This window comes from Phycodurus eques, chromosome 16 (genome assembly GCF_024500275.1).
Source record: "Phycodurus eques isolate BA_2022a chromosome 16, UOR_Pequ_1.1, whole genome shotgun sequence".
NCBI classification, from domain to species: domain Eukaryota; kingdom Metazoa; phylum Chordata; class Actinopteri; order Syngnathiformes; family Syngnathidae; genus Phycodurus; species Phycodurus eques.
In genome coordinates this window covers 16,280,659-16,301,045 of record NC_084540.1, presented here as the reverse complement: position 1 = coordinate 16,301,045, position 20,387 = coordinate 16,280,659, and the positions used below count along the sequence as shown (strand labels likewise).

Here is a 20,387-nt window from a genome sequence, read left to right as displayed (position 1 = left end):
ACACTTCATTGAAATATCGAAAAGCTGCTTTGGCTAGGAATCAAACCGAGGTCAACTGCTTGGAAGGCATCTATGCTAACCACTATACCACCAACGCAGGTGAGAACTGCATTAGACCATATCCTTGGTATTAGCAATGACAAGGTCTGGATTGTTAAATTGTATTCCCTAACCCTTCTTTAGGCAGCTGTGAATGCAATTACTGTTGCTAAGCAAAACAGCAGAAACCCCCCTTTTGGTTGAGATCCAATTCATTCAACATCAAGTTTCTTTGTCCAAAGACGAGCTCAACACGTGATCTTCAGTTTGCAAGACCGATGCCTTACACTAATTCTGGCACCAGAATACAGGTATAACAAAGAATGCTTACTATATTACACGGTTGTATACTTTATCTCCATGTTTGCTTTGTCCGAAAGTAACATGGAACCCCCCAAAAAGCCAAAGAAAAAGACCCAAAAAAGTCGGGTAGTTTGGTTGACCTCAGAATTTTTGGCCTTCAGGAGATCTCCTCATCAAAGGCACGGACAGCGTTCAGAACCATGACTGACATTTCACTGACACTTTTCTGTTGTATCCACATCCTTGCTGCATCTGCATTATTTACACACTTACAATTGTACATAAACATTTTAAAAAATCTCATATTTTATCTTATAGTCCAATTCTATTTATATTTTCACGTCTTGGGACTTACTGGGTTAATCTGGGTCCTCCGGTATTGGACTTTGTGCCATATCATGTGTAAATGTGTTTTTGTATGACAGTAAAATTCTTTCAAATCTTCAACCACTTACACTATGTTTATTGCTATTTTTTGGGCGCTATCACATTAAACATGATCACAAAATACGCTTGTTAGATCTGATACTGCCTCAGAAGCTGGCAAATTTGCAGGTAGACTTTAGCATCGAATTTCTAACGCTAACCATTCTTTAGGCAGCACCAAGCATCCAACTTCAGGTTCATTTCTCCAAAGGCACAGACGAGTTGAACGCGTGATCTTTATTAGAGTGACACCGTACCATATGTCTACCGTGTAAGACAGTAACATTGTTCTACTTTTACATTTCTCCCTTCGTGTTTGAGGCAATTTCAGTCTTCCCACTGCCTCCTGAGACAAAACAACTCTGCCGCCGACATTGAACACACAAGGCCATTGTGTATTTCGTGGCGCCTTTCTTTCACCACACGTGCCGGTTTCTCCGTAACGCCATGTAGGCGACGCCAGGGAGCTGAAAGCGTTGGAAGGCGTGGGCGGCGGCCAACAAAACAATAGAGCTGGACACTTTTCACGCATGCATTTCTGTGTGTCATCCACACACATGCAGACGTACACACACTCAGACTATGTAGTCTGCCTTGCTTTCTGTGGCTGTGAGGGTGCAAAGTAGTTTATGTTTCATTTAGCTGCAGATGGATGCTCAGAGAATGATAGCAGAGGAGAACACACAAACACACACATGCACAGACACACACAGAATACAGAGGCCACACCTGGACACTATACCAACTTTAAAACCTGAATTATTCATAGCCAGAGCACTCAGAGAACGCAGACCTCCACCACGTCTTTGTCACCTGTGAAATCATTCAGTCAGCATGAACCATCTTTATGTCATGTCATACAGCCAAAACATATTAAGAGCATTCAAGGACTTTAATCTCAAGTGGAGATTTAAGACATTATCCAGCAATAGTGTCCATGTGTTAGGACATAATAAGATAATACATACAGTGTTACAAAGCACCTCTTGGAGCCTATAATTTGACTCGTCGATAAGGTTTGTTGCCCATTGAATTTTGACTTGACAAATCAGATCACCATAGACCTACTCCTGGATGAATGGACAGTAAAAGGTGATAAAACGGAGTGGCGTGACGTCACTCACCGTGTTGAAGTTGGGGAAGAGGCTGAGAGGCGAGGACCCGTTGAGCCGGAACGGCAGCAGGTGCTTGAGGTCCAGCTGAGGCTGCAGCGGCTGTCGCGCCACGGGCAGCGAGGCCAGAAGCGGCCCGCCCTGCCCCGACGTACCTGGACACCAAAGATGAGAAGACAAAACGTAAAAACGACGTAAAGAGAGAGAGGAAAAATCAACTCCATCGATTGACAGCTTGGAGACTTGTAAAGTGGAAAAAACAGAACATTAATGATGATAATGTAACAGATTCGGAGAAGAAAGATATTCTCCATTCATGTCCTTATTTAAGAGAATTGGTCAATATTGTCGGTTACAAGAATGATTATTAACGAATTTGACACGTATGGTTATTCCGTTCACAACATAACAAAGGTATGGGAACACATTGTTCTGATAGCATAAAAGTCCAGCTAACGCTAGCTCGCTCTTAAACAACATGAGACATGTAACGTATTTTATTTTCTTCTTCTCAGAACCAGCTCCGTCTCAATTAAAAAGTGTTTTATGTTTTTTTTACTTTTGCAGTCAAGTACATTGCAAAAACGTAAATCAAGATTGAATATCTCAAATAAACCAAAATACTTGTTCTTTGTCTGCCAAGATATTTGTTTTAACCAAGCAGTTTTTCCCCCTTAAAAATGTTAATAAGGTATAATAACTTGTTACAAAAATTTTATTACAGATTATAAATAGGTTTATCTTAAAATAAGAATTTCTATAGGTAGTATAAATACACTAAGTTTAGGACATTGGTGGGTGTTTTTTGAGGTTAGCTATGTTTACTTCTTTGAAGAAATCTTGCCTAATCAAATTTTCCTGTTTTATTCACTGGCAGATAGTTTTGGTTGAATTAAGTAATATATGCCCCATTTCATTTAATCTATAGATTTCAGAGTCTCGCTGTAGTTTTTCACTTTTACTTAAGGGCAGGCGTTGAATCAGTACTGCTACCTTTACCAGTCTTTTCAACTATCTGTACTTCTACTCAAGTACGGAGTGAGTACCTCTGGACGTTTGCGAGAGAAAAAGAAAAAGAAAAAAAGAAAAAGCGCTCATTTAGACTTTGATTGATGCCTGCACTGCAAAAACTGGTCTTGTGCAAACAAGGTAAAAATGAATGAAATAAGGAATACATTACTAAATTACAGCTATATGATCTGCCAGCAGAAAAGAAAAAATGGACAATGGCAAGATTTCTTAAAAACAAGTTACCATAGCTAGCCTAAAGAAAACACCAATGTATTTGCGTATTTATACTACACTTATAGAATAATCTTATTTTAGGCTAAAGTTACTAATAACCAGTGCCAATATGTTAAGATTTTTAAGGAAATAAACGTGTGAAACAAGTGAAATACTCTAGCACAAAAACTGCCTAGTAAGAAGAAATATCTTGGCAGACAAAGAACAAGTACATTTTGCCTTGATTTAAGATATTTAATCTTGGTTAGGTTTTATTTTTCGCAGCGTATGAAGCTCTGCTGCACCTCCAGCTCCAATACAATGGCTCAGGTGGGAGTGCACCCCCACCGCCCTTCATGTACATACACAAAAACGCATCATTTCATTACCGACGCAAAGCAGCGAGGGGGTGTGGAGGTGGACGGAAGGAGGGGCGGATATCGGATTTTAAATGGAGCTGGGATGAAGAGATTTCTAATTTTCTGCTTGGTTGCATTTCAGTGCGCCGGTGCGCCATGGCGGCGCGCAGGCATTTACACAAGCGGCAGGATCAATCATCGGTGTCAGCCCCGGGTCAGCGGAAAAGGGGGTTTGCATCGGTAGGTGATAAGTTACAGCACAGACAAAAAAACAGCAATCAGTGACCTCACAATGAGAGGCGAAGGCAGGGCAAAATGCACCATCAAAGGACACTCGGGAACACTCTGGTCGGAACACTTTTTCTGTCTTTTTTTTCAAAGCTCCGCATACAGTTGATGGGCTCTATTTTCGTGACTAGCACAAATTTGGCGCGGCGTAAGGCGTGAGGGGGCGGGTTATACCGGGTTGTCATAACTTCGTAGATGCGCGCATGCAGCATATTTGACAAAAGGGACTGTCTGTGTGGGTGGGTGTGAACGCAGCAGGCTTAATTCGCCGCCAATTTACGCGGTTTAGGTCATTCATTCCATTCTTTGAGGTGCAATGACGGTCTCGCATGGAGAGAGTGAACCGTGCGTGACTGGAGCATTGTCGGCGTGTGTGACAAAAGACGTCAAGCTAAATATTAGTGTAACCACGAGTGGGTCGTCAGGAAAGTCAATTCTCAAGTAGAAAAAGTAAAAACGAATGCTGAATCAGAATTTTCGCATTCGAATGAAAACGACTCCATGTACTTTTTTTATTCTGACAAATGCTGCAAAGTCATTGCTTATTTCCGGCGCCACCTACTGCGCATCGCTTCTGTGCATGTACGCATTGTGGATTCACTGAGAGCGCCGTAAAGTTTGTTTTAAAAAAAAAAAGGGAAAAAAAGGATGCTTGCTGTTAGCGTGTCCAATGAGCTGAATGGATACAATGAGGCCATCGCTATTCGTTGGAGGAGGCGACCGCGGGGGGAGATTTAATGGGAGAATGTTGAGCCCACGCAGCGTGCCATGAAGCTGCTCGGTAGCAAGTAGTCTACCTAGAAAGGCGGCAGTCTGGTCTTGTCAGTGAGGATTTATGGCTCCCACGACCAGCGCATAACAGACCATTCTACCTGTGGCCAAGCTGCAGTGAGGGATCCTCATTAAAGTAAGACAGACACTCACATGACGAGTCGCTGATGTCACACACCGCCCCACCAGGCCCCGCCTCTTAAAGGCACTTGCATGTCAACAGACTCTACAATACGTACAGTATTTTCTAAACAGTTTAAGCTTCCAATTTTTTTGGTGTGTTAAAATATGGTTACATGCTTAAAAAGTGTTTTTAATATGTTTAAATGGAGTTAAGAGTGTAGTTATAACTATAAAAAAATAAATAATCATATGGCCTCTCTAGATTGTGGATTTTCACCCATTGTAGGTTTGGAATGTATCCTCTGCAATAAACGGCGGGTTCACTGTATACTGAAACGATGATGATCTTACTCTCAAAAATATACTTGGGATGAAATATGCGCCTGGTTGGTTGAACACAAAGCTATTTTTCTGTTGTATGAATGGCAACAGGTGGACACATGGTTAATTGAACCTTCTGCCATCTGAAAGCTTTTTATTGTTCTGCCAGTTACTATACGTCGCTGGTACAGATAGATGAACGAAGACACATTATTTATAGAAAATAAATACACATTTTCTTTAATTATGATTACACGATGTGTAAAACTGAGACGATTGAAGACTAATTTATTTTTTGGGTTCCTAAAACTGTAAATTAACCCAGATAAATGCGGCCTTCTGCATAACCATTTGAAACCCTGAAAAATCAATAGGAACACCTTTTGTTTGCTCCAAGAAAAGTCCACTTTGAGATACATTTTGGAGAATACAATACAAGGAAAACGCAAGAACACAAAATCAATACAGTAACCAAAAATATACTTTTTTGACCAATTTTGATTTCAAATGTCTCAGGTAAATGACAGAAATTGAGAACTGGTTATATGGATACATTTTCTAAGATTTATTTACCCGCATTGAGTGCTCTGTGTTGTATTTGAATACACTTGCACGTTATTTTATTTTTTTTTAACTGCTAAGCCAATCCCCTGAATAGCACATAACAGAACATTTTCAGTTTACATAAGACAATTAAAATGTTTCTTTTGTAAAAAAAAAAAAAAAAAAGAAGAAAAAATGGCCTAGTCTAGAGAACCTCCTCCCTGAAAATGCTAATATTAGAATTTTCTTATTGCATATTTACTCACATTTAGGGCTCCGTGTTGTATTTTATTGTGTGCTTTTTTACTAGTGTCTGGACTCTGGTGCGTCTTGAACTTACTCTGGGGACCAGTAAAGTTTCCTGAATTAAATTTGAGGTGAACGTGTTCACAGCCCCGATAACTCAATGAAACGGCGACATGCTGTTGACATGAATGCTCTTTTATTTATTTTTTTGATAAATGGAGGACACCTAGGGGGGAAGGAATCCTAGGAGAAATGTGCTGTGGAATCTGAAAATATTCCAGCCTACACAAGTCAATAAATTCAAAATACACAACTGTTTTACCCCTGCTTCTTTTTATATTGTCAGTATTTTCAGCACCACTTTAGGATATTAGCAGTTTCCTCTGGGGTTTTTGTGGATTGGCAGATATGATGGAAGTCCCTACTGGAGACTGTCTGACACCCGCAGACAACCTACAAAACTCTCTGCCAAGATCAGAGTAAAAATATTACATTTTGCTGTCATAAATGCTGGGAAACACCCGTTTGTTTTATTCCTACCATAAGAAATTTACTAGAAACAGAGAGCAGAAAAATAACCTTGCTTGGAGAATGATCCACACGCTGCTTCACCAAGTCTTAGGCCATAGACATTATCTGATCACACTATGGACATAGAGTATTCACCACATTAGGCAATCAGACTGAGTAGCATCAGTTTATGTAGCACCTGAAAGTGAATGTAAAGGGCACCAAGAATAATCAGCAGCATTGTCTGTGGCAACTGTGCATGAGTAATATATACTACACATATAAGCAGGTGTGAATGGCACACATGAATAGATACAATATGTGGTGGCAGTCAGCAGCAATGTAATAAATGAATGTTAAGGACTATGTACAGTAAGTGGAGGAAAATGGGAAACGCTACATGACAAATACATACTACGTACACAGAAGTGAACGAAAAGAGCACCAGGAACAATCAGCAGCATTGTATGAAACAATATAATAATAAATAAGAATAATAAACACTATATATATGCCGTAGTGAATGGCAAACACTATGTGAACGAACAGTATCTATATAGAAGTCAATATGAACGGCAGAAACAATACAGCAGCAAGATTGTACGTATGTAGCAATACATGAAATTATGAGAACATCAGCAGTGTTAATGTGGAGTGACAACTATAAAACACAAACTACACTATACAGTATATACTAGTGATACACCAAAATTTTGGCCGCCGGAATATTTCGGCCAAAAATAGACAAAAAGTGCATTTTCGGTTTCTGACCGAAATACTTTTTCCACCTAAGTAAAACTACCGAAATAACGTTTATATAATATAATAATGTCACATGTTGATCACTGATGACCAGTGCGCGAGTGCGTACACATCAGAGCAAAAAAATCATTTACTATTAACCATAAGTGTCAACAGTCAACCATAAACGTGAAATACGCATCAATGTGAACTAACAGATATTTAACAAGCTATATCCGTCACCGCTGCTTACGTCACTTGAGAAAATGAACCTATACTTTAAAAGTACATTAATATCATACATCCTTATCATATGACCTTTATTTGTCCCACAATGGGGAAATCTGCATCATTTCAGCAGCCATTGTGGATACAGGAAATACTAAATTAGCATGCAAGAGAAGACATGGCTAAAAATGCATTCACCAGGTTGATGCAAGAAATACTTGAGCAAATATTGAAGCCATCATTTATTAACAATTACAATTATAGAGTAATGATTACGTTGTGAAATAGAAAAATATGCAGATTTTTTCCCATCCTATTACATAATATACTGCAATAGCTGTCTCACGGTAATGTTCTTGACATAATTTTAAAAATATGGAAATTCAGAATAATTGTTCTGAAAGTGAATTTCTATAGGTTGGCAGCTCGGCAGTCACAACCATAATTACAATTTTACTAATAATTGGCATACTTTTGTAATTAATAATTGGTGGGAAATATTTATTCTTATATTTTAATTAATGTAAAGTGCTCTGGGTTGCATTTTTTGTTTGAAAATAAATACAAATAAAGTTTGATCAATAATTTCGTCCGGCATTTCAGTTTTCAGCGCCCGGGCTTTTCAGTTTCGGTTTTCAGCTTCGGTCAAGAACTTTCATTTTGGTGCATCACTCGTACGTACGATATACTATATATGCAGATGTGAATGTGAAGACAAAGTCGTGAGAACAGTCAGCGGCGTTGGACGTGACGCCTATGCTTGGATACTATACCAATATGGCAACTCTCAGAGAATCTGCGCGATGGTTTTTACAGAGCGCAGCACCCAGGAGCTCTTTTGTGGACTTGCAGGGAAGACAGTTATCAGCCGATAAAGCTCAGCGACTCCCCAGGCAGCTTATTAAATCAGCACCTGCGCGTGTGTGTGTGTGTGTGTGTGTGTGTGTGCGTGCCACTAGACGGGTGTGACACACAGCAAATAGAAATAGTTGCCCAAAGGTAAGTTTGCAGTGGTTCTGTGCGTGTGTGCTGGCTTATTGCAGCCCGCAGCCGTGGACAACCTCTTTCTATCACGACGCGACATTGTCTGTTCATTCCACGCTGCGTTTGTGTTTGTCCAAAGTCCGCCTGGGTCCAGGCCCCAAACCAAAATGTCCGACTTCTTCTTCTTCTTGGTCATGGACATAAGCGATGGTGAGTCACTGCGTTTGGTTACGCAACAGCCAGTGTCACGCCGCATCTGTTGGATGTGTGTGCGTGTGTGTGCGCATACGTGCGTGTCTCTGTGTGTGTGCGTGGGACACGATCATGGATTCCAACAAGGGATAGACACGATTAATTGATTAGTGGAACGAATTTTGTCGATCGTGTGGTATCATGAGTAGATGACATCTTTAGACCATGAAATAATGAAACCATGAGACCCTGGCATCATGAGAACATTACATCATAAGAGTATGAAAAAAAAAGCATCTGCGCTTCCAAAGTCCAACAGCCTCCGCTTCTTTTAGCCGTCGACTTGAACAAAGTGAGAGCTGCGCTTTGTGCATCTGACAAACTGTCCAAATGAGTCGTGAAAAAGGACGGGAACATTTAATTTGACTGCGAGACAGCCACAAAGTGACGGTGAGCGGAAAACGATGGTGCACGGAGGCGCCGAGTCACCCTGGGAGCCATTTTAGATGGACGACATTAGCCACGCCGTCACTTTTAATTAAAGACAGACGCTTTCCGCCCCACTCTCCGCTCTGATAATAACCGGCGGACCTCAAGGTTGGATGTGAACGCGCTGATAACGAGGCAGGAAGCTCACACTGATAACTGGCACGATATGAGCTACATCTACAGGTGTGTGTGCTCATCACGCATGCACACTTCCAGTCTGCTTTGGTTCTCCTGATGCATTTACAGGTGTTTGTGTGCTAAGTACATGCTGTGCTGGGGAAACTGCGACTGTACCACTGGATACAAAATTGAAGCACAGTGAGGATTGTGTTCAGCCTGAGAGATTCAACTAGAGAGGGCCCGAGTTCTTCTACTAGTAAATTCTCACACATTTGATTGTACTTGACAGTACATGGTGTCATGTTTTCTTGGGCTAATGTTTTCATGGTGCCATGGATTCAGTGTTGGGACTAACTATCCATCCATCCAACCATCCATCCATTTTCTGAGCCGCTTCTCCTCACTAGGGTCATGAGAGGGACAAGAGAGGCTCATGTAATTGGCTGCCTAAAGTGGCTGTGAACATGTCAAAACTTTGCGGAATAAACAGGTACATTACTACTTAAGAATGCCACAGAATCGCAGTCATCGCAACTGTCAGTAACAAGTGAGATTTGCCGAGGTCTTGCGTGAATTGAAACCTCCAAACATCCATCTTCTGAGCCGCTTCTCCTCACTAGGGTCGCGGGCGTGCTGGAGCCTATCCCAGCTGTCATCGGGCAGGAGGCGGGGTACACCCTGAACTGGTTGCCAGCCAATTGCAGGGCACAAACAAACAAACCACCATTCGCACTCACATTCACACCAACGGGCAATTTAAAGTTGTCAATTAACCTAACATGCATGTTTTTGGGATGTGGGAGGAAACCAGAGTGGCCGGAGAAAACCCACGCAGGCACGGGGAGAACATGCAAACTCCACACAGGCGGGGCCGGGGATTGAACCCCGGTCCTCAGAACTGTGAGGCAGACGCTCTAACCAGTAGGACACCGTGCCGCTGGGACTAACTCATCACATGTAATGAGATTACATAATTTAACTACAAAATGTATGTAATGGTAATACATTACATTACTGAGAGAACGTGTATTTTAATTACAGTTGCTTTGGGAAATTTCCATTATTACAATTTTAGTTACATTTGAAAAACGCCACAAAAGTTCAGACTTTTTTTTCATATCTCTTCCTCCTAAAGCCAATGCTTGTGATTGGCTCTGTGTGGTCATGTGCCATTCTGCTGTCGTCTCAAACATGACATAATTTTCCAAATCTGACCTTGAAGGACCACCTGGTGGTTTGTCAGCGATTTTGAAAGGGTTAGACTCATAATTACACTTGAAGAGTTTCATCTTTTTTTGGACTTTTTCATGGAAAAAATCTACTGTTCTCATGATGCCATACATGATGTAATTTTCTCATGATCTCATCTCACATCCTTATGATGTCATGGTCTCAAAGCTTAATTTTCTCATGATCTCTTGTTTCATAGTGTCATGTTCTCATGATGCCATACATGATGTAATTTTCTCATGATCTCATCTCACATCCTTATGATGTCATGGTCTCAAAGCTTAATTTTCTCATGATCTCTTGTTTCATAGTGTCATGTTCTCATGATGCCATGTTCTCTTGGTCTCATGAGTTCACTTATGTTTTCATGGTGTCGTGTTCTCATGATGTAATGGTCTCATGGTGTTATGTTCTCTTGGGCTCACGTTCTCATGTCATGTTTTCAAGGTGTCATGTTCTCATAACGTCATGTCCTAATGTTATGTTTTCATGATGTAATATTCTCATGGATCATGTTATCATGGTGTCACTGATTAAACGAGGTGAGGATTTCATGAGTGTGCATGTGTTCCTCCATCAAAGAGCATGATAATGTTTACTTTGGTGTGCTGTGGTTGGCGTGGTGACAGACAGTGCGGGGTGGATATAAATAATGAGTTTTGTCAGGCGAGCGGCGAGTACGCCTTTCGCCACCGAAGCCAACCTGAGCGCGAGTGCGGGGCCCATCTGTCAAGCTGAGACAATAAGCTCTGAGCCATGCGCAAACAAATTGCTCCGCTTCCCCGCCGTGAAGCCCCGCCAGGCGACTTGGCTGCGGGCGCTAAACTCCTGATGTTACACGGGGAAACAAACCAGACAGGACATTCCAACACAACAATGGGCGGCTAGTGATTGTGAAAGTGAAGGAACTTTCGCTTTCGAGCCTGAGGCCTGATGTCCACATCCAGACAGATACTTCTAATCTACTTCTAAATTAAAGGTCTCAGTCTCGGTCCACAGAAAGAAAACACATTCAAAGGCTGTCAAGGGCAAGAGGAAGCAACACTAGAATAACCAATGCGCAATGGTGGAAAAGGGGAATCATATTTATGGACTGATCATAAAGTGACGTTAGATCATAAAGTGACGTTATTTATATCCACCCCGCACATGACATTTTTGAAAAGGCATGGCTGTAAGTGGTCACAATGTAACGTACATTTCCTGTCAGAATAATGTATATAATGGACCATTAAAAAAAATCAGGTAAATAGATAATTATTATTTTACTACTACACATAAAAAACAAATAAAACTAAAATATAAAGACATTTTTTTGAGGTCTCAAGCACTGTTAAACATACATTTCAATCAACGTATCCCTCCAATTCGATAAAAACATCGAATGCACAGGGATAGCGGAGCAAACTGGCATGACATCTTTTCCAGAAAAGCGCTAATAATTGTGTGACATGAGGGAAATTGTGACAAACGGTTCAAAGCGTCTGTTTAAATGAAGCTTGGCATCATCATTAGCATTAGTTGCGATCTTCATCTCATCTCAAATTGTACTACATAAAATAATTCATTGGTAAGATTGACAGAAGCTCCGACGAGGCTCATTTCCTCTGGAAATTGAGTCATTTACAGAATTACAGAATGAATGGTCGTCCGCGCGCATCGGCCGACCGATCATCGACTGTGACGACTCATTTGCGGACTGATTAGACACAGGAAGTGGCGAGAGAAGCACTAGCTGGTCTAATTTGAAGTGGTTAGATGGTTGTCCAAGATGCAGGTGGCTAACGAGGCCGTGACAAATACAAGCAATGAAAATGAAGTCGCTGAAGGATGTGGAGCTAAATCCCGATGTCGCTAATGAAACATATTTATTGTGTGGCTATCTGTACTTTGATATCTTAATCATTATTAGTCAAAAGATATGCTGCTTGCGACTATCCCTCACTGATCGAAGAAGAAACATTGACACGTTATGCTCGACAAGTGGATACACGTACTTGGATGTCGTCACGGAAATGTTTAGTCACGACAGTGCATGATATTCCGCTTGCTACATAATGAACTAAGAAAGACGAAAAGAAAGAAGACTGACACTGCTTTCTTGATGAGATTACACTCAAGATTTTTTTTAATTTAAGACAGTGCATGCTCTGCGGCTCACCTCAATGCCTCATTGAATTCAGGAAGAATTTGCCGACACTACGTGATCAACGTGAGGGTTGTCGTACTTTGGTGTCATCACGGAAATCGTCTTTCGTCAAGACCGTGCCAGATATGCTGCTTGCTGTTATGGCTCGCTTAACTCAGGAATTAGAAAAATGACAACATTGACACGACAGTCGTGATCTTTGGCTCGTTGTACTTTGACCTAATGAAAATATGATTCTCACATCAGGACTGTGCATGATATGCTGCTTTTTATTCAGCAAGATGTTGTCAGTGGTTCCTTGATGTGTTTACAGTGATACTTTCATGTCGCTGTCATTGAAATAACCTATAGTCAAGACAGTGCATGATATGCTGCTTGCCGCTACATCTCACTGAAATCGAGAAGAAGACTTTGACACTACATGCTCAACATGTGGATGTGGATTAATATATATTGCTCTTATTGAAACGAGATTTGTTAGTTAGGACAGGGCATGATATGCTGCTTGCTGTGATGCATCGCAAAGTAAAAGACGCTGACACTGGCTGTTCAACGCGTGGATAGACACAATGAGGTGAGTATGGAAATGCTCTTTCGTCAAGACAGTACATGATAAGCTGCTTGACCAAGGAAGCATAAATAATTTTTGGTGACAAATTGAGATGCTATCTAAGCCGTTATGTTTGCATGTGATCTGATTTTCTACGTGCAGACAAGTTTATATATATATATATATATATATAGAATGTGTGTGTGTGTGTGTGTGTATATATATATATATACACACACACACACACACACATTCCACAGCATGGAGAAATTCACTTACATGAAAATTAAATGATTGGCAATAAAAGCCCTGCAACTAACAAAAGTTTGGACAGTGTAATGCATAAATTAGACTTGAGAAAACAATACATAGGAATATGAAACCCCCCAAAAATACTCAAAAATAATTGGAATAAAGTTTGGTTTGATGCTGAAAAACAATTAGGACTCGGCTGCTTATTTTCCGCTACATTTCCATTACTTGCGGCCTCGGGAGTAGCGACGAGCTAATTCATTCCGACCTCCACAGTAATTGTCTCAAATCAGGCTCCTCGCCGTGGTTAGAAGAGTACATTGAGCTGGAGGAGAACATCTGCGGGACTTTGTGTACGCCTCCCGGAGTCACGCCTCACCGGTTCTATTTTCTTTTTCAATCGTGAGCGGAGTACGCAGCTCGACAAAGGTGACATAATGCCGGCCGAATGTCGGGAGACGCGTGATGTTGGAGGGAATTTGAAAGCATTTTTGGGAAAAAAATAAACAATGTTAGCAGTGTATTACAGTGGTGCCTTGAGATACGAGTTCAATTTCGTCTGTGACCATGCTCATAACTCAAAACATGTCTCTTATCTCATTGAAATGAATGGAAATCCCAATTATGTATCCATTCCAGCCTTCCTCCAAAAAACAACAAAATTATTGTAATTTGTATTTGACACAATAAGGAAAAATAGCAGTCCATAATATTGTACTTTATAAAAAAATGTGCTGCTCTTTCTGGTGTGCACTCCTTGGCCACCTGGGGACAGTATAAGACAGACACACAGATCTACTGTCCAATGAGACGTCACAACTCCTCGAAGTTCATCAGTATGGCACTAATATTACATTAAGAATATTTGACTGTGAGTGCTGCTGTGTTGTCTGACCACATGTCTTGCCACATCATTTGTGTTCAATCCAATGCTAAAACTGTTATACCACTGCAACCTAGATGTTATTTGGCGTGAGCATTAAATTAGGACATGGAAGATAGGAAGTGGACGCGAGGAAGTTGAGGATGGGAAATGGAGGACAGGAAGTACAGGTAAACAGGTGGAGGTTAGGAAGTTGACTCAACTTCCAAGCCTCCATCTGTACTTTTTACACAGCACAGCGACACAGGGAAAAGGCTGGCTTTGACGGGCAGCGTGAAAGGGCCTCTCACACTCGCGGGCACTCATCAGAGCGGTTGCTTACCTGTCGCCCGCTGTAAACAGGAAATGAATAATTCAGCATCCTGAGAATCTTCCTTGCCAGCTAATGAGTCTGAACGTCCTTGAGATTTTGCGGATGGGCATTTGAAGCAACGTGCATCAGCGACATGAGAAAACTTCAAACTGGGTTTATTTTTCCATGCTGCTTTGATATTGATATCTATAACTTCCTGGTTTTCCAAAAATCACCAGTCGCGCTCTCGCTGAGATGGTGCCTTCAAGGGATATTTGAACACAAACAGTGGAACAACACATGTAAAAAGGACCAATATTACCAAGGGCTGCGAACGAGTCACTGCTGAGGTGAATAAACTCGCGAATGAAACCAAAAAAACAAACGCCAAATCATAATTTTCGCATTCCAATCGCAACAGATCAAAGAACAACATACTACTTACTTCATTCTGACGATAGCTATCGACAGCCTATCTTCGTTAAGCGGGATTTTCTGCAATGACCTCCACCAAACAAAATTTCGTTGACTAGACATAAGTAACACAAATGGGGTGTCATTGTTTCCCATTACCCCAAGATGGGACCGGCTCGCTGAAGAAAACAAGCACAGGGCTCACATTAATTACAATGGCTACATTCATTGTAATGGTAAATTGGATCATTAATATAGCAATCTCCATCCATCTCTGGGGTTAGGTTCCAGACCACCCCCGCAATAACTGAAATCCGCGATATCAAAATACCCTATTTAAATACACCCTAGGCATATTTTTAATAGCATTTACAGCACTTACATTTTTTAAAGGTCTTTCAAAACACAAGAGCAAGAGCAATGATAAAAATATTCTCCAAAAAGATACTGTATAAGTAAAAACTGTAATAACAGTCTCGTCTCGATCTAGCGGGACCATATAGCGGGGGTATGCTGTCCTGTAATTTGATTTGAGTTTTTACTGTACATAAAGCTGGTCCGTGGCACAAAAAAAGATGAACAAAACAAAATAAAAAACATTTTATTCTTAATTTAATTGCTGTTATTTTACTACTAATATTAATTGCGATCCATGATGCCTGTTACTGTATCCGCCTGCACCCAGACCTGCCCAAAAACCCCATTTGCGCACCCTTTTGCATTTGAAGAATATGGGCCAACTAATTCGGAGCAAGGTTTTGACAACACCCACACACTTACTCGCCTCGCTACATCCGCAGTGGCATACGGGAAGTTGCAGGTGAAGAGGCGGGAAGATGCCAGTTGGGTCTGTAGGGTAGCTGAAGTGATTGCTTTTCCCAGCTTCTTATCGCCGCACCAGAAGGTGTACTTCTCACAATTATTACACTCGAGCCACACATACACACACACAACACAGAGCTATACTTCTTTACGCCTTCATCCCCCAGTCACTCGTTTCCCGCTCTCTTCTGGCCAGGTGAAATCCCGCCGGTTCATAAAGATCCTGTTATGTCTCAGCTCCAGCAAACGTCTGCACGACCTCTGATAATAGTCCATATCTGAGGAACTGGAGGCTGCGTTTTGCCGCGTCGACCAGTCACCTTGGTTGTTGTTTCCACCTGCATTATCGCTCTCGTGTCATGTTAGAGAGCTTTCGAGGGGGAATTCACAACTTCCACAACGGCTACAGGGGCAAGTAGTAAATAGTGACATCATTGCACAGCAATGAAGTTTAAGGTGTAAGAGCAAGTCGTGGCTAGCTCCGCCTTTTAGGTACCTACCACTGAGCCGACCGATGGGCCGTAAATTGTGACGTGGAACGGAATGTAGCCAATCAAGGAGCGACGATAATAACACCAGCCATTAACTTCATTTGAGAATGCACCTCTCGCTTGGACTTCAGAAGGCTTTTTTTTATTTATTTATTTTTTTCCCATTAAAATGTATCCCAAGACCATCCCCATTGCCTCCTCTCATGTGTCCTCTTCCATGTTTTGCTTTTTTCCCCCGTGGTTTCTTCTTCGTTTTTATTAGAGCACATTTGTCTTGTCTTGGAGGACTAGATTCTAGATCGGTGGCAGAACAGAATCTTTATATGTGTGGTGTTATGTGTTGAGATAATCAGAGCATGCCACACACAGTATGATTAAAACTGTGAAATGCCTTATTTTGTATGCGGGGTCTTTCACAGATAAACCATCTTTTAAGATTAAAAAAAAATCCTTATGTGTGTACCTGGCCTAACATCCACTTCCTTATCTCCACTTCCCAACCTTCGCATTGCCGTAAGTTAGCTGGGATAGGCTTCAGCTCTCCAATAACCCTAAACACGATAAGGGGAAGGGGTCGAGAAAATGGATGGGCGGAAGTAAAGATTCAGAAGTGAAGGGTCAGAGGTAGGAGTGGAGTGTGTAGTGGAGTGGAGCTATGTAAATTGAGGATAGAAAATGGAAGTTAGAAAGTGCAGGTTACGAAGAGGAGGATAGGAAGTGGAAGTTAGGAAATAGAGATTAGGAAAACAAATCTCAGATTCTCAACAGGTTTCCTCAAACGTGATTCCGCTGAGAGAATGCGGGCGACGAGCAAGGAATAAAACTAACATCTTCTCCCCGCCTTCAGCCGAGTCCGCTGACAGACGACAAAGCGAACTGTCGCCTCTGGCTGAAGCGTGCGTCTTGGGGATGGCGGCGACAAATGACACGTCTCTTCGCGTGCCCTCACTCCCCCTAAAAAGCCCCTGGAGACCTTGGCAGATCCCAAAAACGGATTAATCCTGATGGGAAGTTGCTGAAGGCTCCTCGATATAATGACAGTCAGGATGCACTGCAGTGGGATTGATGAACAGCCACAGGCTGGCCATCTTTTTTTGAATTAAATCGTTATTATTTAAAATCTTGATTGAATCTTGAGCGTCGGGGTATCTGTTACACCCATGCTAATCAGTAAACCGTACTTTTCCTGTACATGACACTAAGTGGCAGTAGAAGACACACAACAAACCACCGTATGAGAAAATACCAGCTTCTGAAGTACACTAGCGCAAGACACCATTATGGCGATTAATGCCTCAGGAATAATAAAGTGACATTGGAGCTGACGAATGGAAAGCTTTCAGCCCTCATCTGTATCTTAGAAGTATACATTCTTAGGGGATTAATTGATGATCCATGTGTTACAAGGCAAGCATTGCTTAAAGTGGGGTATCTTTGAGAGGGATACAACTTCGTAAAATTTGACAATACAATTTGTAATTTAAAAAATATATATTGTACTTATAAAAACAGTAGGGATAAAACAAATAAACAGTACCAGATGTTCGAAAAAATAGACTTAAATGGTTAATCATTTTAAAAGAAATTGAGTGGATTTTTGTGACCCTTTCAACATTTTAGAAAAATAAAATTTAAAATTATTATTATTATCATTTTATGTCTCACATTTAAATAATGTAAGCATTTTTTTTATTTTCACTGTCAAAAAAACAGTAGGGTTTTGTAGAAAACTTTTTTTTTTTTTTTTACAATTTACCATTTTAAAAACATTAGGAGTTATGTAAATGTTTTTTTTAAATTTTGCAGCAAGTCACCATTAAAAAAGGTAGATATTTAAAACTATTTTTCTAACATTTTAAAAATGTTGAGGACTTAAACAAAAATACAATCTATATTTTGCCTTTTTTTCAATAAAATAAAACTAAATGAAATGTTTTTTGGTTTACATTTTATCATTTGAAAAAAGGTCGTTTTTTAAAATTTTATTTTGCTATTTAAAAAACAATGAGGATTTATTTTTTTAAAATGTTTTTTTAAAAGCCATCAATTTGGATGCCCGCTTTAAACAAAACTTTGCCATTTGTTTGGACATTTCAAATTTTAGAAAATGGCAGGGATTTTTGTAAATGTGAACAATTCCATTTGGAAGGTCATCAACATGTACATTATCAGTAAAATGTATTGGGAACATTCGTGGAAGAAGTGCTATCATTTAAAAAATCCAGACTGATGTATGTAAAAATGAAGCGACTTGTCTATTGTGACGTGCAAGATAACAAAACGCTGTGCTGACCTTGGGCTGACATATACGCCAATACGGCGTTAGCATGGTTGGGTGCGCCTGCCCGCTGAGAAAAAGAGGGTTGGATGTTAATCTGGCTTTAACTACAGCGGGGGATCACAACACTCCAGACAACTGCACTAATCAAGACACAGAGAGCACCACAGCGGTGACAATTACCTCTGATCAGTTCCATTTTGCTGACTGGAGGACAGCCAAAGTCTCGATACATTATACTCGATTACACTTGAACAAATGATTTGCTACCAAACAAATCATTCAAAAAAACTGCTCACTGACTTTATATCAGGGAACTGCACTTTTTAATAAATGCTACTGGTTTCAAATTAGGGTTTCAAGCCAGAGTAGGGTTTTGAATTAGTGTTTAAAGCCAAGGTGAGAGTTTCAAAATAGGATTTCAAGCCAGGGTTGGGGTTTCAAATTAGGGATTGAAGCCAAGGTGAAGGTTTAAAAAGTAGGGTTTCGAGACTGAGTTAGAGTTTTAAATTAGAGGTTTAAAGTAGGGCTAAGGTCTTGAAACTGGGTGTTTGAAATTATGGTTAGGTGCCTAAGTTAAGGTTTCAAACAATGGTTAGGGTTTCAAATTAGTGTTTCAAGCAAGAGTCACAGTTTCAAATTAAGGTTTAAAGACAAGGTTAGGTTTTCAAGTTAAGGTTAGTGTTTCAAGTTACCGTTTCAAATGAGGCTTAGGGTTTGAAGCCTAGTTTGATTTTCAATGTAAGGGTTTGAAGCCAGAGTTAGGGTTTTGAGAAAGGGTTACAACTTCAAATTAAGGTTTCAAAACAGGGTTCGGGTTTCAAAGAAGGGTTTGAAGCAAAGGTTCGGGTTTCAAGTTTGGGTTTCAATCCAGGGTTAGGGGTTCAGGTAAGGGTTTCAAGCCAAGTTCTATTTTTAATGTCAGGGTTTTAAAACAGGTGTAGGGCTTTTTGAAAACAGCATTACAGTTTCAAATGAAGGTTTCAGGTCTCAAATCAGGGTTTCGAGTCAGGGTAGGCGTTTTAAATTTGGGTTTCAAACCTAGAATAGGATTTCTTATTAGGGTTTAAGCTTGGACCTGGCTTTTATGCAATGGTTAGCCTTTCAAACTATGCTTGTTGCCTGGGTTAAGGTTTCAAATTAGGGTCTGAAGCCAAGTACATTGTTAAAAAAATTTAGAGTTCCAAGCCAGGCTTGAAGTTCCAAATTAAGACTAGAATTTTGTTTTAGGGTTTCAAGGCTGGGTTAGGGTTTGAAGTTTGTGTTTCAAATTATGGTTTGGGTTTCAAGTTTCACAGGTCATTTGTTGCCCGGGCCAGCTTTCTACATGCAAATCCAAAAATGTCACTCAATGATGCTGAGTGATGATCAGTGATGTCCAATGAGCCACTAAATAAAGGCAATCAGCTGTCGTAAAGGGCGCAGAGCTGCTAAATTATCCTTCCCAGTGTGCTCGCCAGCGTCTGCCTCAGGCAAACACGTCTGCTAGGTCGGGGCTCGTCGCAGAACATCAGGGAGTATTGCAACGCCCTTACCTCTCATAGCTTTTACTAATCTGTTTCATACGTCCCCCGAGAGCAAGAAGAGGGTAAGTGCACAGCTAAAGAGACAAATTGAGCTGCTCTGGTCCCGGATATGTTGGGGATGGAAAAGCTTCGGGATCAGAGCGGCACAGCGTGACGCCGCCCTTACCGCCTGCCGCATGCGTCCACCGTCACCGGGAAGACAAATTCCGAAACCACTCAACAGTACAAATGCACTACACAGTGTTAAAGTGCTATGCCGTTTGCTTAAAATCTTTAATGTAGGGTTTCAAGCCAAGGTTAAGGTTTTAGGGCTAAGTGAATTTCCGAACTGTGGGATCAATAACGTCATCTTCTTCTTAAATTAGAGTTGCAAGCCTGGGTTTGGGTGTCAAAGTAGGGTTTCAGAACTGGGTTAGGGGGCTAAGTTAGTGTTTGAAACTTGGGTTGGTGTTTCAAACAGGGGTTTCAAGCCGAGGTTAGG

General features: G+C 40.9%; 1 protein-coding gene across 4 annotated transcripts in view; it reads right to left on the bottom strand.

The window, feature by feature from the left end:
- The window catches only part of znf385c (zinc finger protein 385C), a 113,327-nt gene that overhangs the window by 22,720 nt on the left and 70,220 nt on the right, over window positions 1-20,387 (bottom strand). For all 4 annotated transcript variants that reach the window (XM_061701603.1, XM_061701600.1, XM_061701601.1 and 1 more), the window contains one exon: window positions 1,893-2,035. In XM_061701603.1, the coding sequence (XP_061557587.1) occupies window positions 1,893-2,035 (143 nt within the window). The remainder of the gene's footprint in view (window positions 1-1,892; window positions 2,036-20,387) is intronic.